Genomic DNA, 16,401 nt, shown 5'->3' on the forward strand with positions numbered 1-16,401 from the left:
CTAAGATACAAGGCATTGGAACTGAACCCAAATGTTTAATGCTTTGATCCCTTAATTAAAATGTTACATATCTAGGAAAGCAAGACTTTCGAATAGGAACATTGGTGCTATGACACCTATTTTGAGTTTTGCTTTGTTATATTGCTTGCTTTTATCATTTCATGCAAATTCTGGTCTGAATTCAAAGAACCATGAGTAAAGGAGAACATGTATTCTTGCTGTTTTGTGGACTCTTGCACAAGTGCTAGTGGAAGGCTCCTTGCAAATGCCACAGCGTATCAGGGATAACAGTAGGAAAAACATGCTGAGCAAGATGATACAGGTGGTAGCATATAAAGAGGTCTCATGACCAGCCCTACCTGGGTAGGACAGGGCAAACCCAAGTAGGGCTGGTGGTGTGAAGCCCCGGGTTTGCTCCCAATCCTACTGTTCCTCCCTGGGTAGCCCTGATCCACTATCCAGGCTTAAAGTGAGGTAGGAGAACAAGTGTGTGCCTCCTACCTCACTTGCCAGTTGTGTAGAGCTCCGTGCTACTGGCACCTGCTCCCAGTCTGCCGGCAGCCATCTTAGTCAAAGAACCAGGGGAAGGAGCGGCCAAGCAGCATGAAGCTTTCCCAATGCACCACGTTGCTCGGGTGGTGCACTGTGGGATACCTGGTGGCCCTGGCTGCCTCCCCCTGCCCCGACAGCGAATGGGCTTGCCACCACACTGCTTAAGTGGGCACACGGGCAGCAGAGACATGATCGGACTCTGGTTAATTAAGGTAGACTCCTGCCTTCCTCCCAGCTCATCCCCTTGTGGTCGTTTGAACAACCACAAACTGTAGTAAGCCATAAAAAGATCTTGAGAAGAGCATGTGGGAAAGTCTTGGGCAAGAACCAGAGCCAATGGAAGAACTTCTCTGAATTAGTGGTCACTCTTCTCACGCAATGTCCTTCTGCTAGCTTGGAAACAGCCATTCCATGAGTGGAAGTGGCTTCAGGTTGCTTTCAGGTCGAACATATATGCATAACACAAAACTTTCTGGATCATTTTTTCTTTTGAAAAAGCACACAGGATAGAGTCTTAGAGGGAAAGGAGAATGTCTTTCCTTGGGAAATACTCCCTTACTAGCAAAACACAAGACAAACAAGGGCCACTCACACACACACACACACACACCTTTTTTGTGCATTCAGGACAAAATCCACTGAGGATGGTAATGGCTAATAGTAAAGTCATTAAAATAACCTGAATACAGAAAACATTTCTCTAGGCAACCTTTTCACACCTTCTGGGGATGTCACTCAAGCCATGCAACCAAATGCTAAGCTTCTCTAGTGAGTGAGAAAAAATTACTGATTAAGACACTTGGACGTGGGCATGTCTGTTGTGGCTGTGGCATCTCCTGGACTACCCGAAACAGGCTTGGCAGGCTCCACTCCATCTTTTTACCCCCCCCCCCCAGGACTGAGGCACTCACCGGGGTGCTGCTGGCTTTCCCTGTTAAGATGCCTCGTGCTTTCTTTTTGGTCATATTGAAATTTTTCAGGTAGGCATTGTAGATGTGCTTGGAAAAGAATTTCAGGTCAGCCACCTGCTGGTTCTGGCTGCTGATTTCACTTGCTGACAGTCCTGCCACAAGCTTCCTTTTCTCAGCTTCTGGCATACGGCCAAAACGTATGGCTGCAGAATAACCAAAACGGCAGATAATATTCAGGTGGTTATCAGATACTTCCTTTGTTACCATCAGTAACTGTTTTAGGTCTGTTAAAGGACTATGTAAATAAGAAACATCATACTTTAATATAGAACCTTCTTACACCAGCCAGGAAAACAGTGGCTGAGAAATGAAGGTCTACAGATGAACCACGCCAGTTTGGAATGGTAAACTAAAGTGTGGGATATCATGTACGTGACACATTGCAACAGTGCTTGGTTTCCCTTGAAGCACAGAGACAGGACAGCCTACTTACAGAGAACAAGTGCTCCCCACAACAATACCGATTTTACTTCTGCTCTGGAAAAGACAAGCAGTGTACAGGCTTTCCAGAACAGATGAATATTTCGGGACGCCTGGGATATATTGGTAAAAGGCCGTTTCTCAGGAACTGCTGAGCAATTTGAATTCAACCACTTTCCCAACATCCCATGGCAGTCATCCAAAAAGTCTCTGGTTCTTGGTGAATATGTTGCCACAGTGTCCCTTTCTAGCACTACCCACCCTCCCCATTCCCCGGAGGGAAGCCTCACCATTGTGTGACATGCCTAGGGTGAGGCATTTCTGAAAGCGGCAATACTGGCACTTGTTCCGGTTCTTTTTCTGGATCTTGCAGCTCCGCTCACACTTCTCATACTCTAACTTCATACGGATTGTTCGACGAAAGAAGCCCTGTTGGTGAAGGAGCACAGCACTGAGGCAGAAGGTTGAAACAAACAGTAATGGGGCTTATTGTGATAATGGGGGGGATCTTTTCACATCCAGCAAAAGTGCCAAGCGTTATTGCTAAATAGTGGGACAGAGAAACACTTTCGGCAACAAGCAAAGAGGCTTTAGAACAAGAGGCCACTTCGTCTCTCATGAGGGTGGGAGGAAGGCACACAGAGAAAAATATGTGAAAGGGAGGAGAGAAGCCAAAACATGTTTGCCCTAGAACAGAAAACCAGGCAAGACAGCAAGGTCTTGTAATATCAAAGATGGCCAGCAGGCGGACACAAGTAAACAAATTCCAGCCTTCCAATATCCCTGCTGCCTCTCCTTGGCGCGTTCTGTTTTGGCCTTGAGGAATACTGGCATCTTTCTGACTGAGTACAGTATCTAGCTCCTTCAGCATTTGCAGTGGGGGATGGAATTTTATTACTGCTACGAACAAAAAACTGGGACAGAATATGTTCACTAACACCCTGTGGCAGATGTTGGCCAAGAATAACCTATAAAAACGCTCTCTAGGTTCACAGTGAGATTAGACATTCAACTGAGAACTGCGAGAGTGAAGAAGAATACAGAAGCTGCACTGGTAAGGGTGGCTCCAGAGAAAAAGGGGCAAGCACCCTCCCCCACAAGAGGCTTGCCCCTGCACAGCCCACCCCCCCTTTCTGTTTCAGAAATCTAATATGTGGGACACAGCTCAACCACCCATAAATGCACTTGGCTCCTTTTGTGCCCCCCCCCCCTTTTTTCCTAGTGGCACCACCACGCACAGGTGGAAAATGAGGTTGCAGGACATCCAGCAAAACTCAGGTTCAACTAAATTCCAAATGCCATGCCGCTCTGTGCAGTTTAGGAGTCTTACTACCTACCCATTTCAAGAGGAGATCATGACCTCTGAACACAGCACCTAAAGACCACAAGGCCTCAGAGTGGGGTTCCTGCTCCGCCCTGGCAGAGTAGAGGTCTTCATGCAATAAAGGAATCACACAGGTATTTGAACTTTTAGCCTACTTGCTCGCTCACTCAGTCAGTGAGCCTAATTCCTCCAGTAACCTTCAAAATACGCAGAGTTTGTCTGCTGCACACTGCATACCTTGCAACCCTCGCATGCATGCACTCCATAGTGGAACCCTGATGCCTTGTCACCACAGACCCTGCACTCCACATTCAGACTTCCTGAGGTTGCCTCATCACAGCCCATCTGGAATTGGTCTGATAGAGAAGGAGAACTCTGGGAAAGATCTACAGGGAAATAAAATGGAAATGCATTACATTTCTATATTGCAGCAGCCTACAGCTAGGCACATAGCAACTATCTAGTAATTCCTCAGTATCCTTTTGCATTTCCCAGACACAGTCAAATAGCCGGCACTTCATCTACTGGGTTTTAGAATCACTGATTTCTAGAGCCGGAAGGGGCCTTGGAGGTCTTCTAATCCAGTCTCCTGCTCAGTTCAGGAAAGGAAGAACTGCTGTCTTCAGCTTGCATCACTGAATTTAACCTTGACACAACAGACCGAGCAAGTTCATTGCCTGTGGTTTCCCTGTTTTGTTCTTGGTCAGGACAGACAAGGACTAATTCATTTCAACCTCCACGTTCAGATGATCTTGCAGCGCTATTGCATTAGAACCATCAAATGGTACAGAAAGTTTAAGTGGCCAAGAGTATTGCTATTCAGAATGGAATTTTTTGTCATTGCATTCAAGCTGACATCTCCTTTAAGTGTAGGAGTTAGACCTACTGGGGGGGGGCTTTTACTTTCTTTTTCATCCACTAATCAGACTAAATCACTTTTTCTTTTTTAGCTGATCCATGAAATATTTTGTGGACTTGACTCCCATTGAATTCATTTACAAAAAGATTAAAATGAGCCAACGTAATTGCATGTAGGTAGTACCATCCTCTAAAGTGCAGCTCATGGGCAAAGCCTATGGCATAAAGCCTGAAAGCAACCCAACACCTGTTATTTCAGATGAAGGCAGCTTTTCTTACAGTCTAGCACAGGAAACCTGTACTCTGAGTACTTACATGTGGCTCTTTGTTAATATGACAAACATGTATATAATTATTAAGCTGTTTTGGTAAATGAAAGCTGCATTTGAGTCCCCATGTATTTTTACCCCTCCCTCTTAAATCAGTCATAATTATGGATTAGTTGTGTTTGTGTGTATGTATATATACATTGTGATTCTGTCTGTGTGTGCGTGTGTGATGCAGCTCGCAAAATATTTTGGTAGAACAAAAATGGCTCCTCTTTGAAAGACTACAGACCACTGCTCTAGTGCACACATCTGGATGTGCAACAAGTCTGTAGGAGAGAGATTTGAATCCTTAGCTTAAGTAATGTAAATTGCATTTTTATCTTGGGTACATTAGTACTTGAACATTCTTATCAGCACCTGTTGAATCAGGATACTGAAATATTCTACAATATTATTTCAAAGTGTGCCCCCATGTTTCCCTAATGTGGGACTAGCAAGTGCTAATGTAGTGCCATACTAGCTTCAGCCTGTGTAGAACTGTAACATTAAAACCAGAGTTGCAGTGGATTTTTCTCCTATGGGATAAGCTTTGCTGCCTTCTTGCCTTTGCAGTGTCAATAACATACATATCAGCTATCTGAATGCTGACTCAGTTGTTAATCTTGCCTCTTCTTTGCGTTTTGGGTCACTGTGCATTTTTAAAAAAATTTAAAGCACCAGACATGTTTATTAATTTACATGTTCATTCATTATCTTTTTAGTTCTTTAAGAGCACCATCAGTGTAAAAAGATCTGCAGAACTGCTCGAGGGAGGGGAAGAAAACAAGCTTGTGATGCCACAGGTTCCCGCCCATCAGTGCTGTGCACAGCACGCTTATGGCATGCATAGCTTATTTGTGCTGCAGAATAACTGAAACAGTTTCTCCCAAGTTCCACCCTGGAGAGAAAATTGCTTGATTGAACAGAATACAGCAAATGTGTTTTTGGAGCAGCCCCAACCACCACATAATATTATATCTGTACACAGCCTAAAGTCATGACCTCTTTTGATCATACTACACCAGTGCTGTCAGTGGCACTGGCTCCTAGTCAGTTCCCAGGACCAATTCAAAGTGCTGGTTTTAACCTTTAAAGCCGTAAATGGCATGGGACGGGGTTGCGTGAGCGAGCGCCTTGCCAACTATGTCCCGTCCCAGACCTAAAAATTTTCTTCGGAGGCCCTGCTCTGAGTGCCCCTGCCAAACGAGGTGAGGCAGGTGGCTACTAGGGAGAGGACCTTTCCGGTGGTTGCACCTCATTTATGGAATAGCCTGCCCAGTGAGGTTTGCCTGGCTTCATCACTTTGTTCTTTTAGACACCAGGTAAAGACCTTTTTGTTCACTCAGGCCTTTGAAATTTTGATGGTTTTAAAATTTTGATTTTTAAAACTGACTTAAAAAAAAAGTTTTAGAATTGTTTTGTACTCTGTGTGTGTCTGTGTGGATGTGCTTTATAGAGAATAACCAGCACTTTGTATTTCACCCAGAAACATTTCGGCAGCCAGTGCAGTTCCCTTAAAACTGGTGTTATGTGGTCCCTTCATATTGTCCCAGGGACCAATCTGGCTGCTGCATTCTGTACCAATTTTAGGTTCTGGACTATGTACAAAGGCCACCCTACGTAGAGTGCATTACAGTAGTCAAGCCTGGAGGTTACCAGCATATGCACCACTGTTTTAAGGTCATTTACCTCCAGAAATGGGCATAGCTGTTGTATCAGCTGAAGCTGATAAAAAGTGCTCCTGGCCACTGCCTCAAGCTGAGAAACCAGGGAGAACTTTGGGTCCAGGAGCCCTCCCAAGCTACGTACCTGATCTTTCAGCGGGAGTGTAACCCCATCCAGAACAGGCAGATTTAAACCATCTCTCGGGTTCCGACCCCACACAGTCAGTACCTCCATCTTATTTGGATTCAACTTCAGAATGTTATTCCCCATCCAGGCCATTACCACTCCAAGCAGGCATTTAGAGAAGATATGCCATTTCCCGATTAGAATGACATGGAGAAATAGATCTGGGTGTCATCAGCATACTGATAACAACCAGCACCAAACCTCCTGATAATCTCTCCCAGCAATTTCATCTATATGTTAAGAAGCATTGGAGACAGTATGGAGCCTTGTGGAACTCCACACTTTAGTTCTTGCTTTGCAGAACAGCAGTCTCCAAGCTACACCTCCTGGAATCTACCAGAGAGGTAGGAACGGAACCACTGTATAACAGTGCCACCCAATCCCACCTCCCTTAGGCAGAAGGATACCATGGTCGATGGTATCGAAAGCCGCAGAGAGAACTAAAAGGATCAGCAGAGTCACACTCCCTCTGTCAATAGCCAATTGGAGATCATCCATCAGGCCAACCATGGCAGTTTCAATCCCATAGCCCATACGGAAGCCAGTTTGAAATTGATCTAGATAATATGCATCATCCAAAACTGATTGGAGCTGAGAGGCCACCAGCCGCTCAATCACCTTGCCCAACCATGGAAGAATGGAAACAGGTCTGTAATTAGCTAACTCTGAGGGATACAACGCGGGTTTATTCAAAAGTGGTCTAATAATAGCCTCAAGACAAGGAGGCATCCTGCCCTCCCTCAGAGAAGCATGTGTGCGTGCTTATTTATCTATTTATTTCTCCAAGGTGTACCCATGGCTAATCCCATGAGTGGCAGCTCTCATGAGAGTTTGCAAACAGCTGCTGGATAGCAATGGGGACGGGTGGGTGGGGGAAAGAAACTGCTAGCCAGAAGAATGGCTGAGCAGCAGCCAACGGGTAGGGAGGGCAAGAGGAAAGCAGCAGCTGGGGGGAGGGTGAGAGGAAAGTGGTGGCCGGTGGGGGGGGCAGTGAAAAGAAAGCGGAAGAAAGCAGCGGCTGGGGGGGGGCAGGCGAGAGGAAAGTGGCCAAATGTGGCACCCAGGGGCGGGCGAGAACGGCCAAGAAGGTTGTGGAGAGGGTGGCCCAGCCTCCCTCTCTGGCCTGCCTGCTGGCCAAATATCAAGTTGGTCCACACTGGGGCCGAAAGAAGCCTCTCTGTGCCTGCAGAGAACGAGGGACAACTAGAGGCGCAGATGCTCTGTGCCCAGGTCAGCTAGTTTATAATATTTACCAGACCCTCTCTGATAATATTATTACCAGATAGATAAGCCAAATTGGACAACGGACAAAAGAAAAGGTTGTAGGGTGCACAGTCCAAAGCACTTCCCCAGGAGCCACAAACTGAAAATGATCTAATCTAAGCCCATAAGAGGAGTTGCTAGACACCTCCACAGTAGACTCTGCAGTAACTGTGGAATCCAGTTCGGCCCGAATCGGCGAGATTTTATCCGCAGATTACCTCTGCAAACCAGGAGGCTGCAGCTGCTTTTCCTGCTGAGTTGAAGAGACTGATTGAAGAGAAGAGCTATGTGCCCAACCAGGTCTTCAATCAGGACGAGACTGGACTCTTTTGGAAGAGGATGCTTAGCCACACCTTCATTGCCAAGGAGGAGAGAAGGACTCCAGGATTCAAGGGTGCAAAGGACAGGTTCACCCTTCTGTTTTGCACCAATGCCTCAGGTGGTCTGATGGTCAAGTCCATGCTGGTCTACCGGTACCTGAATCCACAGGCACTGAAGGGGAAGAAGATGAACCAGCTCCCTGTGTTCTGAAGGGTGAACACGAAGGCCTGGGTAACACGCACCATCTTCATGTCTTGGTTTAACGACTGCTTTGTGCAGGAGGTGGAATGCTACCTAAGAGAGAATAACCTGGCTTTCAAGGCGATACTACTATTGGACAATGCCCCAGGGCATTCTCCAGACCTGCTGCTTGCCCACTCCAATGTGGAAGTGGTGTTCATGCCTCCAAACACCACATCACTCATCCAGCATCATCCAGGCTTTCAAGAGCTACTACACCAGGCGGAACGTCGAACACATCGCTGACCTGATGGATGGTGACCCCGACGTGACCCTGAAGGAAGCCTGGAAGGGCTATATTGCCCATGCCTCAATCATCATCAAGGAGGTGATGGATGAGTTCAGGAGCAGCACCCTGAATGCCTGTTGGAGGAAGCTGTGGAAGGAGGCTGTGAGAGGCAACACTCCTGTGCCAGCTGCGGAGGAAGAGGTTGGTAGGATAGTGGCTTCTGCCAGACGACTTGGTGGTGAGGACCTTGAGGACATCCAGCCAGATGAAGTTGCTGGGCTCCTGGAGTCACACTCTGAGGAGCTCACAGAGCAAAACCTGGAGGCCCTGATCAAATCCTCCAGTGATCAGGAAGAAGCTGGTGAAGAAGAAGAAGACGACGAATGCAGGGCCACAGCAAAGCTGACACGTGAAAAGATCAACAGGTTCCTCAAACATGCCTCAGAGCTGGCAGATGAGGCAGTGGACTTGGACCCCTTTATGCAGTGCAGCCTGACGTTCAGGCAGGGACTGAATGACCTGATTCGGCCCCACGCAGAGATCCAAAATGATCTCAGGAAGAAGATGGCACAGCCAACCCTCCTGAGCTTTTTCAAGAGAGTGTGGCCTGTCACTTTGGGGAGCAGCTGTGAGCTGCCTGCAACAGAGGGTGTATCATCAGAGAAGGGTGCTGGTACCCCCTCTTCCCCTTGAAAATCCCCCCTGAGCCACCACACCCCTCCCACAGCTCCCTTTCCCCTGACTGCAACCCAACACATCCCTCCTACCCCTCCTCCTCCTCAGCATCCTGACCATCTGCATGGCTGTCAGGTAGGAAAAGCTCCCCATTAAGATTTCTTGAGATTTTAAAGTGCATATGAGTGGGGGGGTTTTGGGGTGTGTGTGTCAGAAATTTTCAAGGGGCTCAATCTGCTCATTCAGCTTGGTGACCCTTGCTGACTCCTGGTGATTTTAAAGTGCATTTGAGAGAGAGAGAGTGTGTGTGTGTGTGTGTGTGTTTTGGGGGGGTGTTCTAGGAATTTTCAAGGGGCTTAATCTGCTCATTTCTCTTGGTGACTCTTGGTAACTTTTGCTGATTCCCAGTGACCCTTGCTGACTCCTGGTGATTTTGAAGTGCATTTGAGTGGTTTGGAGGAGTTTAGGAATTTTCAAGGGGCTCAATCTGCTTATTCCTCTTAGTGACTCTTGCTGATTCTGTTGATATTTAGAGAGTTTTGGTGATTTATTTATTTTTAGCATTTCCCCTTGATCTTTAGGTGATTTTGCTGTTGCGGTTCCCCTAAGCCCATTTTCCATTGGTTTCAATGCCTCACCAATTTGCCAACGCAGGGTTTTGTGGGAACATAACCCTCGTGGTTGGTGAGGGATGACTGTCCAATGCCTGAGTGCATGGGGTCATGAACTGTGAAACTTTTAGAGCTAGGATCATACCAACTATATTAGGGAGCCTGATCATTCAGTGACGGGCAGTTTTCTATGGCAAAAATTACTTCTGGCTCTCAGTCTGCTGTCTGGAAACCTGTCTGACTGCTGAGAATATAGGAGTGACCCGTTGCTGATCATCTGGAATTACTAGAAGAGTATGAACAAGGTTTTATCAGTAGCAGTAGAGGAAACGATAAATCTTGGACAAGTTAAGGAGGAAGTAACATATTAAGGAATATAGTAAATCAAGATCTTTATTGTGGAGCCATAATGCAGACAAATCAAAAGGATATTATAGTGACCTAACATTTCTAACAACAATACATATTCTAGATATACAGGTGAAACTCGGAAAATTAGAATATCGTGCAAAAGTCCATTAATTTCAGTAATGCAAATTAAAAGGTGAAACTGATATATGAGACAGACGCATTACATGCAAAGCGAGATAAGTCAAGCCTTAATTTGTTATAATTGTGATGATCATGGCGTACAGCTCATGAAAACCCCAAATCCACAATCTCAGAAAATTAGAATATTACATGGAACCAAGAAGACAAGGATTGAAGAATAGAACAATATCGGACCTCTGAAAAGTATACAGTGTACTGTGCTTGATTGGCCAGCAATCTCGCCTGACCTGACCCCATAGGGAATCTATGGGGCATTGCCAAGAGAAGGATGAGAGACATGAGACCAAACAATGCAGAATTGCTGAAGGCCGCTAATGAAGCATCCTGGTCTTCCATAATACCTCATCAGTGCCACAGGCTGATAGCATCCATGCCACGCCGCATTGAGGCAGTAATTGCTGCAAAAGGGGCCCAAACCAAGTACTGAATACATATGCATGCTTATACTTTTCAGAGGTCCGATATTGTTCTATTCTTCAATCCTTGTGTTATTGGTTCCATGTAATATTCTAATTTTCTGAGATTGTGGATTTGGGGTTTTCATGAGCTGTACGCCATGATCATCACAATTATAACAAATTAAGGCTTGACTTATCTCGCTTTGCATGTAATGCGTCTGTCTCACATATCAGTTTCACCTTTCAATTTGCATTACTGAAATTAATGGACTTTTGCACGATATTCTAATTTTCCGAGTTTCACCTGTAGTTTGAGACCTCACGTTTCCAGCAGTAGAAGCAAATTTAGCTACTGCATATGATTAATATTTGCCTTCCAAAAGAAATTACAATATTTTTCCAACACAGAATAACTATTATATTTGTTCAGTAGGCATTGCCTACTTCTCTCTCAAATTCCAGTACAGTCCAACAGGCAGTGTGGCTAGATATTACAAAACACAGGCCATATTCAGATAGATCCTCCAAACCACACTTTAGATTATTAGGAATGATCTGTGGAAAGCCTCAGACTCTCCCCATCTCTTCCCCCGTCCATGAGGGGAGAAGATTATAAGCTTCCACTTCTAGCTAGCACCAATCCACATGATGTATCCAATTGCAGCAAAGTAGAGTTTGCTTGCAAACCAGGATCAAACAAGCCCTAATCAGACATTATGCTGAAAATCTGTACAACAAATGTACAGATGATGTTTTTAATTGTTAATCATTGTTTTATGCTTTATAATTTTTTGTTTTAATTATTAACTGATTTTAATGGTGTTTTAATGTAAACCGCCCTGAGCCTTTTGGAAGGGCGGTATAAAAGTTTTAATAATAAATAATAATAAATAAATAAATGTACAACATACACAGGTACAGTTATTCACATGTTATATACTGAAGACAGCAGTACATTTCCTATCTATTTGAGGGGCCTGTATGCAAACTCACTTTTAAAATCAACACAGGTGCAGACATTCATATGAAAACATGTACAGCCATCTGTACACTCATACAACATGTCTAGATAGGGTTACTTTCTGGGATTCTGATTTGCAAGCAAACTACAGCCCTCTTCACACATTATATTCAATGCATGTACAATCTGTATTCAGTGTACACATGTGCAGATTTGTACACATGTACAGTCATTCACTAGTTATGTTCAACACAGGTGCAGTAGTATCCTTTCTATCTGTACCATACATCTGAGAAGGTCTGTACACCGGTTCACTTAATGAATGCATGTACTTAATGAATTCATGAAAACAAAACAAACACACCCTTGTACACTTAAATGCCCATACAAAGTAATGTCCGAATATGCCTTTCAGTTTGCTGCATTTGGATGTAAGAAAAGCGAAAGATGAGGAGCAAGTGAAAGAGATCAGGACTCACTGCTTCTTGTTACCAATCCCTCAAACCACAGTTTAGAGCAGGGGTGTCAAACTGTAACTCTCCAGCTGTTGTTGGCCTACAACTCCCATCATCCCTGGCTCCTGACTGGGGATGATGGGAATTGTAGGTCAACAACAGGTGGAGGGCCACAGTTTGACACCTCTGGTTTAGAGGATTATGTGAATGCAGCCATAACCTCAATTCAAAACTAATTTTTTCATATGGATTTCCCAACACTTTTCAATACACAGACTACGGTTTTAATGATGTAAATGTTTAGCATAAATAGGCAGCTTAATTCAACAGATATTCATAAAACCATGGACAGTTTTAATATCTAGAAGTCAAGTACTTGAACAATGTCATTAATATGAGAAAGCAGCAGCAGGATGACCATAGCTTGTTGTGGGACCCGAAGGATGGATTTAATATCACTCAATGGCCTGCGAGTGAAAGGGAAGCTTAGAAGAAGTGAAGAGTTGGCTGGAATGATTCCATTTTCATCGGGTCTAACTGGAGAGTTCAGCAGGACATTCAGGAGATTGTGACTGAGACAGTCTGATATGGCATTCAGCAGAAAATGAAAAGAGGTAGGAAGAGGAAGATGGGAATAATGAATTTAAGAGACACCTTTTAAAAAGGTAACAGTGGAAATAAAGAGTACAATTGAGAGCACAAAGAAAAGTAAAAGGCCAAGACCTGAGCCTGCAAGACATCTACAGGGAGCAGGAGAGATTAAGAAATAATCACCAAAAGAGACAATGAAGTAGCAGTCAGAGGCAGAAAAAGAGACAAGAGAGAACAATTGTGGAAGTCCAAGCCAGAGCCAGGGAGAGTATCAAAGGTGGCAGCTAAGACAAATAAGAGCCTCTAGACAACAGGGTCCAGGGTGGGGCATCTGTATGAAGGGCAGATAAGATTTTGCCAGATTCAGTTCATAGAGTAAGATAAATACCATCCTCTTGATGACAAATCTACTTGAAAATATTGTTCTCCCTATAAAAGCCAACCCATTGTTTCTTATAACATGTCTTGAGATATCTCCCCTTACTCCCTCTGCAACCTACCTGTATAGCTGATAGAAGGTGCTGAATTATCTGGTCCTTCATTTGGGTCTGTGACTCCACCTACTGCTGTCAATGCCTCTTCCTCTTCCTCCTCCTTTTTCCAGACTTCAAGTACTTCCTCCTTTGGCTGTTCCATAACTGATCACCACCCTTCAGTGCCAAGACTGCAGCCCCTGTCATAGCTCTGGCATCATCCACGTCAGTCTGGAAAAGGGCCCCTATCAGGCTGTTCCTGCTAGCCTTCAAGAGGAAGAAGAAGAAGAAGAAAGGAAACATTAAAGGCCTTCAGTAATCAAAAGAGCCTGTGTGATGGTCAGTACCACATGGCCAAGTCGACTGTACAGTTTGGTATAGTCTGTGTCACGTAAACCCTAAACTCTGCACTCTATGCAATCTGAGAAAAACCACCTGAAATGCAATAGATGGGTTTAGGGACGGGGGATGCTGTGGCAAAGATAGGTGTCACCCAGACTGAGGAAGGAGCAAAAGCATTAATGCAGAGGTGACTAACCTAAGGCTCTCCAGCTGCTGGTCTATAATTCCCATCATCCTCAGCCACAATTTAAGGTTGTCTACCCCTGCACTGTCACCTTAAGTGATGCAGCGGGGAAATGCTTGACTAACAAGCAGAAGGTTGCTGGTTCGAATCCCCACTGGTATGTTTCCCAGACTATGGGAAACACCTATATCAGGCAGCAGCAATATAGGAAGATGCTGAAAGGCATCATCTCATACTGCGCAAAAGGAGGCAATGGCAAACCCCTCCTGCATTCTACCAAAGAAAACCACAGGGCTCTGTGAGCGCCAGGAGTTGACACTGACTCGACAGCACACTTTACCTTTATTTACCCCTGCATTAGCCATTTAATGGCGCAGTGGGGAAATGACATGACCAGCGAGCCAGAAGTTGTCAGTTCGAATCCCCGCTGGTATGTTCCCCAGACTATGGGAAGCACCTATATCAGGCAGCAGCAATATAGGAAGATGCTGAAAGGCATCATCTCATACTGTGCAGGAGATGGCAATGGTAAACCCCTCCAGTATTCTACCAAAAACAGCCACAGGATTCTGTGGTAGCCAGGAGTCGACACCAACTCAACAGCACACTTTACCTTTACCCCTGCAGTAATAGATCAGTAGGGTAGTTCAAAGGGGAGTGACAGAAAGTTGTGCAAGATAAAGTTGTTCTATCAGCTCGCCATTAGGAGATCCTCTTTAACCTCTGAACAGTCAACAGGCACCAGACACTATTTGCAAAAACCTTCCTCCACATAAAATGCAAAAGGATCCCCTGAGCAGAGGGAGAAAGGTTATCACCTGCTGCTAATCTTACACCAGTCTGGCTGTATGTCTGTCTACAGAAGGTGATGAGCATTTTAAAGATTCTTACTGCACCATGGTCACTTTCGCTCTTATGACCAATTCACACAGAGTTTGCTACGATCATATGAAGAGTTTTTGACTTTCCTTAGAAATTGCTTGCATGGAAAAAGAACATATGAAACAAGCAATCATAAAGATGGCCAGCAACTATTCCCATAATCAGAGGCACTGTTTCCAGTCCCTGTTCATATCTTTGAGCACCCAGTTCACTTTACCCATGTGACGAATTGCCCAGGAAGCTGCTTATGTGTATATACTGTGTGATTTGACCGTCAAAGATAGGTTTCTTTTTCACGAAGCTAATGAGTTTTGAAACACTGCAGCTGCTGAGGCTGTAGTTTGAAATGGAAGATCAAACTGGGAGGGAGAAGAGGGGCTTCTTTCCCCTCAGGCAGTATTCTGCTGAACCACACACATCTCTGCCCCACCCCAGACTTCAAACTGCAACCTCAGCACTTGTATTGCATTAAAAAAAGAAAAAGAAAAAGAACCTAAAGTCCAAAAAAGGAACCCAGAACTACATGTATAATGTAGTTCCAACCTAAGATTTGTTGTCTAATTCATCCAGGAGTGACTTGATTTCCATACTTTAAGCATTATAAACATTATAATTTGTTTAGAATTTATACTATAAAACCTTTAGCCTATCAAACAGCCATTTATGGAGCTGGAAGCAGCACCAAATTTCCTTCTATGTCAAGCAATGTTGTGGAGGTAACAAGAGTGGTCTCAGGGCTGTCTTCAATGTCTATCTTTCCCCTCCTCCCTTCTTCCAAAAGGCCAAAGAATCCAGGAAGTAAGACTGGGACAAAATCAAGTTAAACTATTACCACAACCTATAGCATTTCGTATCTGTAAGTCTCTCAAGAGATTTTATGCTAGTCAGAATTTTGATTGTCTCTAATGTGGACAGACTTTTTCCCAACACACACTTCTCTTAGCACCAGATGCCCTCTAGTGTGGATCCAGTGCCGGCAATGCGCTAGTTTATTCCCATCACTTAATAGAATGGAAGAAGCTAGCTCGGCAGGGGTGGGGTGGAAAGGTGTTCAGAGATACTGTAGCAGTTTCCTGCACTGAGCAGAGGGGCTCAGTGTGGCTCCGTTTGGGAGTTGGAGTCTGGCTGGCACTGCATTCGCAGCGCCGGCCATTTAACTCCCGAAGGGACCACGCGGCCCCTTTGGGAGCTAGACAGGGGCTGGTGCTGCATTCACAGTGCAGCCAGGAGTAGCCATTTAAGTCCCGAACAGGGGCCACATGGCCCCCACTTGGGAGCTACACCAGCACCCCTGCATGACGTCAGATGTGGGGGGGGGGGGGCGTCAGGGCCACAAGGCGTGGTCCCTGATTGGGCACACCCCGGGTTCTTTGAACCCATTTGCCCAATGGTGGCTCCACCCCGCCCCGCCCCGCCCCGCAGGCTTCTTCCAAGTCTATATTTTGAGGATTCTGCAAGTCAGATTATTATTCTACCTAGCTCAGTACTGTCTGTGCTAACTGGTTGTGGCTCTCCAGTATCTCAAACAAGAGGTTCTTCCAAGTCCTGCCTGGAGAGATCACAGATGCAACCTGCGATCTTTTGCATGCAAAGCATATGCTCTACCACTGACCTATGACAATACACATGCAAAACTGGAATAAGGCAGATAAATTCAAAAGTAAAGCTAAACTAGACATGATGTCAAACATGTCTGACCCTGCATGTTGGATTAATTCCTCCCCACCATTCCGTAGTCCTGATCGGTGGGGGGGGGGCGGTTTCATCTCTGCGGCTGCTATTGATCAGACACATGTAGAGCCAAATGATGTTGTCAAAGAAACGTCTACTTTGGCCCCAAGATCAGGAGATATGTGCACTCTAACTCTAGAAGGGAGAGTGCACAATCTTCAAAGTACTAAACTGAGCAAAAGCAGAACAGTGGGTGAAAGGAAGGCTCA

At 45.1% G+C, this 16,401-nt stretch overlaps 1 protein-coding gene across 5 annotated transcripts in view; it reads right to left on the reverse strand.

The window, feature by feature from the left end:
* The window catches only part of PPARD (peroxisome proliferator activated receptor delta), a 74,754-nt gene that overhangs the window by 9,667 nt on the left and 48,686 nt on the right, over positions 1-16,401 (reverse strand). For all 5 annotated transcript variants that reach the window (XR_008306081.1, XR_008306082.1, XM_053245202.1 and 2 more), the window contains 4 exons: positions 13,081-13,320; positions 3,505-3,653; positions 2,234-2,372; positions 1,464-1,666 (listed from right to left, as the gene is read on the reverse strand). Coding sequence is in view for 3 of the 5 variants with exons in the window: in XM_053245202.1 (XP_053101177.1) it covers positions 1,464-1,666; positions 2,234-2,372; positions 3,505-3,653; positions 13,081-13,216 (627 nt within the window). In the remaining 2 variants the exon portion in view is untranslated. The remainder of the gene's footprint in view (positions 1-1,463; positions 1,667-2,233; positions 2,373-3,504; positions 3,654-13,080; positions 13,321-16,401) is intronic.

This window comes from Hemicordylus capensis, chromosome 4 (assembly GCF_027244095.1).
Source record: "Hemicordylus capensis ecotype Gifberg chromosome 4, rHemCap1.1.pri, whole genome shotgun sequence".
Taxonomy (NCBI): Eukaryota; Metazoa; Chordata; class Lepidosauria; order Squamata; family Cordylidae; genus Hemicordylus; species Hemicordylus capensis.